This window comes from Carya illinoinensis, chromosome 16 (genome assembly GCF_018687715.1).
Source record: "Carya illinoinensis cultivar Pawnee chromosome 16, C.illinoinensisPawnee_v1, whole genome shotgun sequence".
Classification (NCBI taxonomy): domain Eukaryota; kingdom Viridiplantae; phylum Streptophyta; class Magnoliopsida; order Fagales; family Juglandaceae; genus Carya; species Carya illinoinensis.
In genome coordinates this window covers 23728723-23742896 of record NC_056767.1, presented here as the reverse complement: position 1 = coordinate 23742896, position 14174 = coordinate 23728723, and the positions used below count along the sequence as shown (strand labels likewise).

The 14174-nt window shown below is 34.4% G+C and overlaps 1 protein-coding gene across 1 annotated transcript; it reads right to left on the bottom strand.

Moving 5' to 3' along the window:
* Window positions 1-3929: 3929 nt before the first annotated feature.
* Window positions 3930-12586, bottom strand: LOC122298931 (cyclic nucleotide-gated ion channel 1-like). The gene is made up of 5 exons (XM_043108776.1): window positions 12127-12586; window positions 11413-11683; window positions 9949-10070; window positions 9352-9465; window positions 3930-4229 (listed from the first exon to the last, which is right to left on the bottom strand). Exons 1-5 carry the CDS (start codon window positions 12289-12291, stop codon window positions 3930-3932), a joined length of 972 nt encoding a protein of 323 aa, XP_042964710.1. The 5' UTR covers window positions 12292-12586.
* Window positions 12587-14174: the final 1588 nt, after the last annotated feature.

Genomic DNA, 14174 nt, shown 5'->3' with positions numbered 1-14174 from the left:
GAACATTCAAATTAGTAAGTTTTTATTTTGATTTATTAATTTTCTCCCTTTGAGTCAAATAGTTGCACTAATCCACACTCAAGTCCAATTAGTGTTATATATTGATCTTGATGTCTATATTAGTCTTCTTCCAACACCAAGTTAAGGTCAAGAACTTTGGAAAAAGAAGAATTTCTGAAGAGATCATATTCTATTCACAAGTCAGTATGGAGAATGCCATACATCCTCATGATGATTGTTAACGTGACACGATTTAATTTGTAAGATTCAAGTTTATAAAATTTTGTTGACAAGTCAAATCATGCAAGACACTCCCAAGTCACCTTCAGCTGCATTGCTAAGAATGTAGCTGAGCACAAACGGATAAAATATAAGGTAGTGGATGCTGCAATTATGTTAGAATTAATTCATGCAATTATGTACTTTCTGTTGTTGCATTTTTGTTTTTAATTCATATATATGAAGAAGATGCAAGGTACGTACGTAGTTGATGAAATTATGTTAGAAATACTTGGACCATAAACAAAACAAAACATTTTTTGATTAGGTGTAGTTCATGACACAAAATTAATTATATTCCTAACATACCATACGCCATGAATTAGTTAGGTCTTGGGTTTGCTCTCCAATAGTCACTGGTTCGAGTCCTCTCAAGGTCACTGGAGATTTATCTGGATGTTAACTTCAGGGCCCCGTGGGATTAGTCGAGGTGCGCGCAACTGGTCTGGACACTCAAGGATATCAAAAAAATAAAACCATACGCCATGAATTATGGAACGTTGACTAAATTATTATCTAATATTCATTAGCCATAGTTAGGAACAAATTCACCCACTGCCAAATCCATAGAGAAGTAATTTTAGACTTCCTCTTACGTGCAATCATCTAAGAAAAAAATTTAAGAGCTTTTGTCCCCTTCTTTTAGCCATTTAATTCTCGATTATTGCTAATTACGATATTATATATACTTATAATTCCTGCAGTGGTAGTAGAGTGTACACGATAATCGTAAGCTCTCTCTAAAGATCTCAAATGAGACAAATCATCGTCCAAACCAGAGGATTGAGAAGAAGTTCAGCAGCCATAATATCATCTCTTAAACTACTAATTAATAATATTTTTGAAAAAAAAAAATGAGTGCAATTAAAAGATAATGTACGCTAGCTTTTATATTAATGTCACAAAGTTGGCTGTCGATAATACTTAGTTTTTATAATATTGTATATTCAAATTTTAATGTTTAAATAACATCAACTTTCTAACGTCTTATATATTATATTACATTAATTCTCCAGTGTTTTGGTATTGTTCTAATTGTCTTGTGAATTGACTTGGAGGAAGATAGATCAATGGAAGAAGTTTTTCTTCCAATCTATATATAATATATATTTTTTATGAAGGTTCCTTCAACTCAATTGAAAGGAAAACTGATCTATTCATTACGATAATACAAGATATACTTTCTTACTTGGGATGGGCTGACAGGGCCTAGTTTCATGACCCTTTACATGGTGGCATTGGGGCCTCCAGTCTGCCCCTCCTCTGATCATTTATTTGTTATTTTTTAAAATTTGATCATTTTCTTAATATATCTTCCATAAGTTTTTAGTTTTTAAAATTTATACTAAAAATACTAGATATTTCCTGACTCCAGCTGCTGGTTCCGTTAGTTCTTGTACAACCTTATGGGCTAATCTGCCTGCTCGTCCAGACAACCAGGGCCACCCGCTAGCAAATAGAAGGGCCTGATAGTGAGACAAAATTAGGCTCCCTGCCCAGATAGGTGCGAGAGCCAAGGTCCTGCTATTTGCCTCTATAGGGTGAGTAGCAACCCTAGGGAGCATGCAGTACTGTACATGAATCAAAACAGAGGCTGGTATGGGATACAAAAATAAAATTACTGGAAGGGCGGTCGATGACTTCGGAATGGGTCTATATTTTTATTCATTTATTTGTTCTTCTGTTTATAATTAAGTAGCTTACAAAAATAAAATTCATTAATTGTTGAGCCTTCTGGATTACAATGTTGCAATCGCACGAACATATTGTCTACCGCATGAGCTGCTTGACCTGATCATTTGTACATTTGACAGGCGGCTGCTTTATTTGCTTCTATTATTGAAGCTTGTAATTAATTCTAATTAGGTTGGAAAGAACTCAAAACATCGTATAACAGTATACCATTTCTCCAAATGATAAATATAACTTGCACCCTTAGAACATCAGTGATTTTGTACTAATTTAAACCAAAAAATAAAACGACCTAAACTAACATATCGCATCATCATGATCCGACCATCAACATTGATGTGCTATATAACTCTTTTTCATCTATATATGTTAACAATTATATTATAATTGGATATATGATGGTTCAAAGTATGCAAATACAACATCCAATAATTTGAGGGTGCGAGTCTACTTTTTTTCCTTCCACAAATTCATGATGATGTGCAGCAATAGTTAGTGTGCTTTCATTTATTATTAGACAAATATTATTCATTTAAGGTTAATTCCTACTCTTGTAAGTCTGTAGCGCACTCAATATTAAAATCAAGCGACTAGCAATTTAATTAATGACTTCAAAAAAGAGAGTGCAATATTAATCCACAACATAATACAAGCCCTCTTAAACAAACTATATGTTGTCTTTCGATAAAGAACAAGAGCATCTGATAAAACTAGATTAATTATTAAATGATACCGTGATCTAAATTATTTGGGGAGCTGCTGGAGGCAGTGACTGCATAGCAGACTTGGTATCTTTTTGAAGTACGGACTGGACTCTTTGGATGGATGTAGCTGAAGTATATCATTGAGGTGTCTAGCCGTAAGACGAAAAGCTTCAACTTTTGTCAGACATTTGAAATTCTTTTCCGATGAGGGAGGGTTGGATTGTTTGGGAGATTCCAGCACCCATTGTACAAGATTTTCTCCGATGATTTCACATTTATCAGGACACTCAGTTTCATAATCATGATTACTTGTACACGTACACACAATTCCTTTTACTACGAAAATCATCTCATTCAGTAATTTTCCCTCCCCAACAATTAAACGGTTCTGTTTATACTGCACATGCTCGAGCTTAGACAACAATTCTTCACTTTCGTTTGGGAATTTTGGCACCTGCATGCTCACAAACAATTGACAAGATTGATTAATTAATTAAATATTGATGAGATAATATATACCAACTTCTACGAGATGGACATCCGTGCATAGTACTCTTTTCAAATCAAACATGAGGTCAAAGCTAAAATAGACTTCATGCAAAATTGAGCGACCATACTTATCACGTGGCACATGTAAGTGGTTTATAAGTTAACTACCTAAAATGAAAAATCAATTAAAGTATTTCATAACAGTAGTTGGCCTGGTCTAGTTATATATGCAGAGGAGACGAAAAATCTGTTAATCATATAGAGATAATTTGTGAAAAATAATGAAAAATTATTTGAGTTTAAATTTTTATGGGGTTTTAGAAAAGGAGAGGAAAAAAATTATAAAGTTAAAAGATGGTTAGAATATAATTTTTTAATATAATTTTTATTTTCGGATTTGAAAAAATGAATTATTTTTTGTTTTATTTGAAAGTTTGAAAATTTTGTAATAATTAGATAATAGTTACATGAAAAAGTTGAAAATTTGAAATTGAAAAATATTTGTATTTGAATGATATTTAAATATTGAGATATATAAAATAAGATTGTTTGAAAGATTTGTGAAACTAGATGAGGCCTTAGTGTGAGTCAGGATGAATGTCATTGTAGAAACGATATTTTTCAACTATATCTAACTATAACAACGAAGTTGTAACTAAACCACTACCTCGATCTTACTTTCCATTCAATTAATTTTGATGCATTTTTTTATGGAAAATAACTGAGATTTTCGCTTGAATGAATTTTTTCCATTAAGCATAAAAATTAAAACGAGGCCAGGGGATCAAAACTCACTCTCCTTAGCAGGGGCAAGCAGAGATTGATCTTAATCCGTCTCCTAATCTCTTCGGAAAGATAAGGGAATGGATTCTCTGTATCAAAAGCATTGTTTTGATCTTCCAGTATTCGTGTCACATTGTCCATGATCATGTTTTTCAAATCGTCAGGGAGCTGGCCCAATTTGCTTATCCAATTCTCGATGCTATGTAATTTTTCCTCCTTGTTTTTCAACCACTTAGATTTGATCTCATCCAACTTGTTAGATGCATCCCACTGCATGTATATCTGCCACATCACAATTAAGTCAATCAGTTTGTAATTAAAATTATACTCATAAATTACAGATCTAAAGTTATCAAGTCTATTATGTAATATTCTTACTATAATTGACTAGCCTGCATCTTTTATTAATTAATAATCACCAAAGATAGAGGTTTTATTACTTGTTAAAATGATTGAAACTCAAGTTTACAAGATTCTAACATGTGACGCTTTTTAAATAAGTTGGAGGAAATTTTTTCCAATCTAGCTAGTTTGGAGGAAGATTCTGTTTATTTAAGGTCGACAAGATTTTCCTGATCAAATAAATTTAAATTTATACCTTCACATGTGAGCAGACCTTTTTAATAAGTAGGCTTAACTAGGGGTGGGCAGCGGGGCCCTGGAACCCGCTGCCCCGCCCCGTTCGCCCCGCCCCCGCATAGGGCGGGGCGCGGCGCCCTGCACCGTTAGGGCCGGGGCGGGGGGCCCCGGCCCGTATCCCAACCCCCAGCGGAGGCGGGGGACTGAAACGGACCCCCCCGGTCCGTGTTTCCCCCGCCCCGCACCTATATATATAATATATTATATATATATATATATAAAAGTTATATAAGAGAAACGGTGCCGTTTTGTCCACCACAAAACGGCGCCGTTTCTCTAAATACCCTAACCCATAACCCAACCCCCCCCTCGATCCCCTGATTCCCCTCCCCTCCCCTCCCCTCCCGAGTCCCTTCACGGCTTCACCCCCTTCGGCCTAATCCATTCGGTGTTCCCTCCTCCCACCGGCAACCAGTCCGACCGTCGCACGTATTCCATCATCCCTCTCTCTCGCACGACGCACGAGGCCGGACGCATGCCGCACGCCGCACGGTAACATTTCTCCTCCCCTTTTGATTTTCTCCGTTTGGTTATTATTTTTTATTTTTTTTTTAGTTTTGATCAGAGATTGGAGGTAGGATGGGGTTGAATCGGAGATGGAGGATGGGATTGTTTGGATTGTGTGCTGTGGATGTCTTCGGATAGTGTGATTGTTTGGATTCCCGATTGAATGGATTGTTTTTTTTTTTTTTTTTGTTAATTTCATTGTGATTCGGACCCCTAAATTGATTTAGGGGTTTCATGATTGAAACCCCTAAATCAATTTAGGGGTTGAAACCTAAATCAATTTAGGGTTTCGGATTGGAACCCCAATCCGAAACCCTAATTTTGAATTAGGGGTTGAAACCCCTATCAATTTAGGGTTTTGGATTGGGGTTCCAATCCGAAACCCTAATTTGATTTAGGGGTTGAAACCCCTAAATCAAAATTAAATTTTCATTAAAAAAAAAGTCACGAAGTTTATATATTCTAATTGAAAAGTTTTAAATGTATTTTTATCAGAGTTGCATTTTTTGAGTTGTTACTTGTTATGAATGTTGCTTTTATTTTTATATTTTTTAGACGTTGGAATAGAGATAAATGATTGGACAAAAATTAAGAGATGAAAATATTATAATATTTAAAATAAATTTTCTTATTAAAGTGAAAATTTAATAAGATAGTTTTTTTAGTAAGATAGTAAATTTCGGAAAAATATATATTTTTCTGTCATAAATTATTATTTCTTTTGTCATGTGGTAAATAAACTATTTTTTTTAACATATATCTCATTTTCATATTTTTTAAACATCTTTCAAGATTTTAAAAAATTAAAAAATATACCAATATACTAATATTAATGTCAGTAACTATTAAGAAATGAATTTTATAAAATTAAATATATGAAAAGTAAAAATGAGAGAACAAAACTATGAAGCATATTATCAAGCACTTTTTGTTTTATTTAAAAGTTTTAAATAATTATAACTATTAGATAATTAAAATTGTTTAAAAAAAAATCAATTTGAAAATTATATAAAATCAAAAAGAGAAAAGAGAGAAGAATATAATGCCTATTAAAAAATGTATTTTAAAGTGGCCTATTAAAATAATGTCTATTTTAAAGTGGCCTATTAAAATAATGCCTATTAAAGTGGCCTATTAAAATAATGCCTATTAAAAATATGAAGCATCTCTCTTCGACTCTTCCTAATCAAATTATTTGGAATTGCTTATATGAGGTGTAAAAACTTATTATAGTGTAGCCATTCATATTATCATCATTATATATAAAAAGTACTTAATACATCAATAATAGTTATGAATGTAGTTTTTGCTGATTGTGTTGGATTGTACTTTGAATTTTTTTTTTTTTTGTTGGAAAATCAGGAATGTCTTCGGATTTCAGTGATAGCTCGCCTTCCCCAGCCAACACCCCTACCCCAGAAACTAACCCTACTCCTACCCCTATAACGAGTACACCTTGCCCTGCTCCGAAGCCCACACAGGGCAAGAAACCTGTATCTATAGTTTGGCAACACTTTACCAAACTAGAGGGTGGGGACCCCAACAACCCACAAGCTAAATGTAATCACTGTGGGAAAATGTATGGATGTCACTATAGGAAACATGGTACATCCCAGCTGAAGGTCCATCTAGAGGAACAATGCAAGAAGAGTCCAATATTAAAATCCTTAGTAGAGAAGGGCCAATCTAGACTAGATATTAAAATGGCTGATGGGAGTAGTGGGGCCGGGGGGCCAACATTGAAGGGGTATACGAAGTATAACCCCGATGAGTGTAGAAGGAAGTTAGCTCGTATGATTATCATGGACGAGCTGCCTTTTCAGTTTGTGGAGGGTAAAGGGTTCTAAGAATTTGTCCAAGAGTTGGAATCCAGATTTGTACTTCCTTCTCGTCACACCGTGGCAAAGGATATTAAGAAGATGTACCTTCGTGATAAAGATGTTTTGAGGGGCCAACTCGCGGGTTTGGTAGTTTGCCTCACTACCGATACTTGGACTTCTATCCAAAATATGAATTACATGTCGTTGACTGTGCATTTTGTTGATGCTGATTGGGTTCTGCACAAAAAGATTATTAAATTTTGTCAAATAACTGATCATAAGGGTGAGACGATTGGGAAGGCATTGGAGGCCGCAATAAAGGAGTGGGGGTTGGAAAATGTTTTGTCTGTGTCTGTTGATAATGCGTCATCTAATGATGTCGCATTGGGATATCTAAAGAATTATCTTAAAGATGCAAATAAGACATTCTTGGGTGGTGAATACTTGCATGTTAGATGTGCTGCACATATTTTGAATTTAATTGTGACTGAGGGGTTGAAAGATGTTGATGACTCGGTTGTCCGAGTTAGAATGGCTGTGAAATGGGTGAGGTCTTCTCCTTCAAGATTGGAAAAATTCAAAGTTGCTGCAAAGGCTGCGGGCATAACATCGAAGAAGGGTCTTTGTACTGATGTTCCTACCAGATGGAACTCAACCTTCTTGATGTTGGAGGCAGCCCAGGAATATAAGGCAGCCTTTCAATTATTGGGTGGTGAAGACATCCAATATGTCAAATACTTTGATGAGCACGGGGGATCACGAAAGCCTAATGATGATGATTGGGTGGTAGTTTCTACTTTCGTTGATTTTCTTGGATTATTTTATGATGTCACGTTGAATATATCTGGTTCTTTGTACCCTACATCCCATGGGTTTTGTCAACAAATATGTAGAGTAAAAGAAGAATTAGAAGATATGCGTAGGGGTTCCAATGAAAGGATGAGGGGGATGGCAAGTTCCATGATGCTAAAATATGACAAGTATTGGGGAGATTTGACTAGAATGAATATTTTCTTATATGTGGCTGTTATTCTTGATCCCCGTCTGAAAGTTTCAGGCTTGTTATATGGGTTGGGACTTGTTCACGATCAGGTATAGACTGACATTATTGGTGAATTGGCCCGAGATACCCTGAAAAAATTGTATGACGAGTTTATGGCAATTAAGGGTGGTACTACATCGAAGACACATACACTGACCCCAACTCCTTCTACAGACATCGTGACCGGGCCTCCTACAAAGAAGCGCAGAATGCTGTGGACTAAGACCTTCGCACAGAATCCCACACTAGTCCATCAATCTACAGAGGTCGTTTCTGAGTTAGACAACTATTTGTCAGCGGATATGGTCCAAGATGATGATGATCATTTCGATATATTAGGATGGTGGAAGAATGCCTGAAAGAAATATCCCATCATTTCTGAGATTGCCCGCTGTATTTTGGCCATCCCTATTAGCACCGTTGCCTCAGAGTCAGCCTTTAGTACCGGAGGTCGTATATTGGATCCTTTCCGTAGTTCATTGTCTCCTACAACTGTAGAGACATTGATATGCACACAGAGTTGGACGATAGGAAATGATATTCATGTTCCGGATATTTTAGATTTTAAGGAGACCGATGAGGGTGGTGATCAGTCTGGATTTGGACCACCTGGTAATTATTTTTTATTTTATTATTTTAATTTTTTTATATTCATTTCCATTTCATCGTTATTAATTTTAATATTAATTTTTGTAGTAACACATGAGACGTCTAGCACCTCTGCAACATAAAAATGTGTTCAAGCCCGGGCCGCCCCAACTGTCACACCTCTTGACTCAAAGACAAGCCACAGCTGACAAGCCTTTTTAGAATGATTAATTTTTAATGATTTGTAAAAATTTTGTATTCAATAATTTGTAATGTTGATACAATGTCCTTTGGACACTTTTATGTTTATAATTTTGTAATTGTTTAGCCTTTCAATTTTGTAATAGCTTAGTTATTATTATTAGTTTATTACGTATTAGACTCTTAGACATAACACTTTTTTTTTTCTTTTAAATTTCGGAAATTTTTTTTTTTCTTTTTTACTTATAATTTTATGGGCCCAAAATGGCCCATTGCTGAGATTTCTGGGCCTAAAATGGCCCAGAAATTGCTTCTGGGCCCAAAATGGCCCAGAAATTACCTCTGGGCCCAAGGCCCAGAAAGGGGGTGCGGGGGGCCGGATGGACTGGCCCCCCACCCCGTACCCCGTCATGTGGGACGGGGTACCCCGCCCCCGGTTTTCCCCATCCGCCCCATGCGGGGGCGGGGGGCGCGGGGGGGGGGGGGGGGGCTACCCCGCACCGTATGGTGCGGGTAGCACCCATAGGCTTAACATATAGAATATTCAATTAAAATTCTAACATATTCATATATACACAGGACCTATTAATAATGAAAATAACAAGACACCAATCTGAAGATTTCCGATGAAGTATAAAAACAGAAGCAAGCCAAAGATCGAAATGAGAACTGCGAAGCAGTTTTCCCAATAAAAAGGACTTGTGTTAAGGTTTTGACCGAACTGTCAGAAAATCAGAAAATATTAATATGTATATGCGTGTGTGTATATATATATATATATATAATCTGCTCAAAATAAACAAGCAAAATCTAAAGCTTGCGATCTAATACGCGGCTTGATGATGAAGTTGATAGAAAGCTTGATGTTTGAGTTAATAGAAAGCTGCCTAATTGATGAAGTTGCTTGGACCAAGCTGGTATGTAACGCTTCTTATTCGGGACCTATTCTAATCACAACAATATTAATTTTATGATAATTAGAATAATATTCTATTATTTCGTTTACTTTTTTCAATCTTTCTTCTGATTGTGGAATAACCCAAATAAGTATCATATGTGTTGTACGTTGTAGATCGGTGACAGCCAAATAATAGAATTATACAGTTGGCCCTGTGCATGTTAGCTGAATACAGATGACAAGTATCATATAAACAAAGTATTTTGAAATATCTCAAAAAAAAAAAATTACACATTCAGTTTATACGAACCTCAAATTTCGCAGGCCCCACCAGAAACAAAACATGATCTTTTGCAGAAAGTCCATGGACGATAGTATACCAGATTTACGGGCATCTTCGAATATTCCAAAATTAAAGAGAGGATTTTCTATAGAGCAAAGATCATTCAAAAACGTGTAATTTTCAAAAGCACCAGCTCCACAGTCTAAAGAAATACCCTTGCTACATCCATTAATATCATGCTTACAGGCCTCGTACCAGCACGTGGTCTCTCGTTCGATGGAGAAGAAGTACCAAAAAGCACCCAGTGCCTGATGAATGAGACATACGTACCAACATTATTTCATCAACCTCTTAATTACTGATTAGCGTAATTAATTATGAAGCAGTAGAAAATTATAGATCATGAAAATATGAAATACAGGGACCATTTTTTTTTTTGGGGGGGGGGGGCTGGGCTGGGCTGGGCTGGTCCGGTCCCCCCAAAATTATCACATTTTTCATTAATTTAATCGAAAGTTATGTAAAAATAAAAAAAGGTGTATGGTATATACGCTATGAGACATGATGATCAGATTAATAGTGGCTTCAGACTTTATATAGTAATCCCATAAATCCGTAAGCCGATATTACAATAGTTTTTCTATGTGAAAATTTAAAGAGAAGTCTGCTTCTTCGAATATCTTTTTGTTTCCAAATTTTTAAAATTTTATTTTTTAATTAAAAAAACTTAAAATAATTTTCTCTAATGAAATTTGTAGACTCGATCTTAACCTATCGAAAATCAAATAAATATATTTTTGTAATAAAAGAGTATTAGATGTGAATTCTTTTAATCCCAAATATATATATATATATATATATGTAAATAAAATACTTTTAATTTGATTTATTATGTTTATGTACGTTTAAATTAGTTAATTTTGAATATCATAATATGAATGTCATTTTCATTGACTTTTACTTTTTTCAGTTTTTAATATTGTTGAAATAATGATTCGAAATAAAATAAATGACAACTTTTTTAGAAATTCTACTAATCATCTTCACACGTACATCACACACAACACATAATTGTTTTATTTTTTATTTTTTCTCTTAGAAAATGTGTGGTGTATGAATAAAAAGTAGAAGAAATCAATTAGTTTAAGAAGAATAAAATTAAAAAAATAAATAAAAATAAATAAAAATATGTGTGATGTGTTATGTGTGTGGATGATGAGTAGCAAAGCTCAATTAATAACCTTCATTTATTAAAAAAAATATTAAGATCAATTGACATGTTAAATGTCTTAATTTTTTATTTTACATTTAAACTTAAAACGTACTATATTAGTCTATATATACCCATGCACACTTTTAAATAATCTTTTAATTTTTGTTATATACTAAATTTCTATATATCCTTTGACCCTCTCTTTATAAATTATGGGTTTTCGTCCTGTTGAGATAGATATGGAGATCTGTACGATGATAATGATGAAATTAACTTACATGACTGGCAACAAGATACAGTAAAAGGTTGAATCCAGCTCTCATCACTACAAAACCTTTAGGTGGGATCAGATTCTTGCTGCTAATTTCTACATTCACTCTCTTACTTCTTTTCGGTAGAATGTTAGTCTCGTTGACTATTTTCCACAATCTGTAGATACGGAAAATTCTTGGCACATATTGCGAAAGAACAACTGCATTTAAGAATTTCTCTATGTTCTCGATGTTTGAAGTGCTCATTTCTGAAAATATAATTGGCATTAACACCTGGACATTGTTCATATATAAATATCAATACAAACAGATCATGGATATTCATCTTCTCATATTCAAATAACATCAACTTCTAACATCTTATATATTATATTACATTAATTCTCCAGTGTTTTGGTATTGATATAGTATATATTTTTTATGAAGTTTCCTCCAACTCAATTGAAATGAAAATTGATCTATTCATTACGATAATACATTATATACTTTCTTACTTGGGATGGGGTGGCTGGGCCTAGTTTCATGACCCTTTACATGCATGGGTGGCATTGGGGCCCCCAGTCTGCCCCTCCTCTGATCCTGTATTTTTTATTTTTTAAAATTTGATCATTTTATAAATATATCTTTCATAAGTTTTTAGTTTTTATATTCAAATTTGAACTTGTGTTTATTAAAAATATTAGAGGCAGAAAAGTTTGTAATATTAGTAGTAGTACCTGGTGGACTGGAAGAATGCTGAGAATGTTAATCACGTAGTCTGAACACTTCATGTCAGGCAATTCTTTATTTTTCTTGCAACCAGATCCCCAAGAGCAACCAAATCCAGGAACGATCGCACACAAATAGCAATGATTTTCAAAGTGGTATCTATAGCAATGCATTTGGTAGCCTCCTTGATGACAGGAAGATAAAAGAACAAAGGGTCCACTGCTACTGCAACTACGCACACCACTAAAAACGCCACATCCCAATGGAAGTAATGGATGCACCACGCCGGTACATTGGCCGTTTTTGAAATGATTTTCTTCGTTTCTGAAGTGACCTGCCCAATTGCCATTTTTATTGTTGTCTTTTTTTCTGAACCAGTACCATCATTCTTGGGACCTTGCCTCTCAATATCCCCGTCCTTGATCAGCACAACATATATGTGTGTATGTGTATATATGTATATATATATTTAGACCAAAAAACATTAATAGAGAGCTGGTAGCAATTATATGCATGCATTTGCATGCATATATATATATACATATATAGTCAACATGACAATTAGTGCTATATATTCATTATTATTTTAAGTACTATTATCATTACGTCATCTTTGATGTGTTATTAAATCACGATCAGTTGAAAATCATTTACCATGATCTTTTGTTATTTATTAATCATTTCATGTCACATAGAACTCCGCATTTTTATATTGAGCAATGCTATATATATTCGTAGAATTGTAAACGCTGCACAATCGCTTTGAAAAAGAGTAGGGTCCATGATTAAAAAGTTAGTTTTTTTTTTTTTTTATATGGATCTTATATTAATTCATTTTTTTTTCAAAACGACTGCACGCCGCTTACATAACCACGACTGTAAATATCATTTCTCATAAATTAAAGGAGGCCGGTTTCAATTACAACGCAAATAATTTGGCTAAATCAATCGTTGGTCTAAAATTAAATCTCGTCTGTCATGGAGTCTAGATTATTTAACAACTTCTTTAAAAAAAATCTAAAAATTCCAAGACGGATTGGTCTATATTAATTTAATCTATAAAATATGCTAATAATTAATTAAAATGCCGTAGTAATGATTCTATCAGATATATATAAAGAATCTATCGAAATACTTTTACATAATGACATTAATAATCAAATTAACCACGGTACAACTATGTATACAAAAACCAACACTTCACTTGGAAAATTATTTCAAGTAGCAATGCCAGATTTTAATTTATTTGCTTCTAAAATCATTGAAGTACGTACTTGCGAAAACTGAAGCATCTCATCATTACCAAACTCCTCATCTTGGTTATAACAACGAACACGGTTTTCCCAATGAAGATTAATTGAGCCCTGAAAAGTTGATCAACCCAGTTACCCAAGGAATTACTTCTTGATGCACCACGAAAACTCGCGATACCAAAACCTGCAGACAAGTACAATTTGAAATTAGAATATTTGCATTTCATCGCACATCCTCCCCAAGTTGTGCCCTATAAGAATTGATAGTTCCAGGCACCAAATGATCGATTTCTTGTGCACCTTAATTTACAAGAAGTAATCAATAAAAGGTCAAAGGATGATAGGAACAGATAGTACTACAGGAAATTGCTCCATTTCCGGCAGGTCCAATAGCTGGAAAAAACACATGATTTAGCCGCTATTAATTATTACCTGCTATTTTGCGTTGTTTGATACTTTGGCATGAAATTTGGATGGATTAGCTTTGCTTGTAGCAGTTTATATATATACATATATATAAATATTAAGTAATGGAATAATATGTTGGTGAGTGTTTCAAATCAAATCAAGTTATATTCGAAGAATCAATTGGTTTGGTATTTTGAGGAATAAAGCAACTGATGTTAAGAGGTATAACTACTGGACAAGTAAACTACATTCCTTCAATTCTCAACATGTCTATGATATCAAGACTGGGCGCAATCCAATCCAACCCAAGTCAAGTTTAAACCTCAACTAACGAAAAACCCAATGCACACCCAACCCAATCCAACTGAGCCAGATTCAGGCTAAATTTCAGGTAT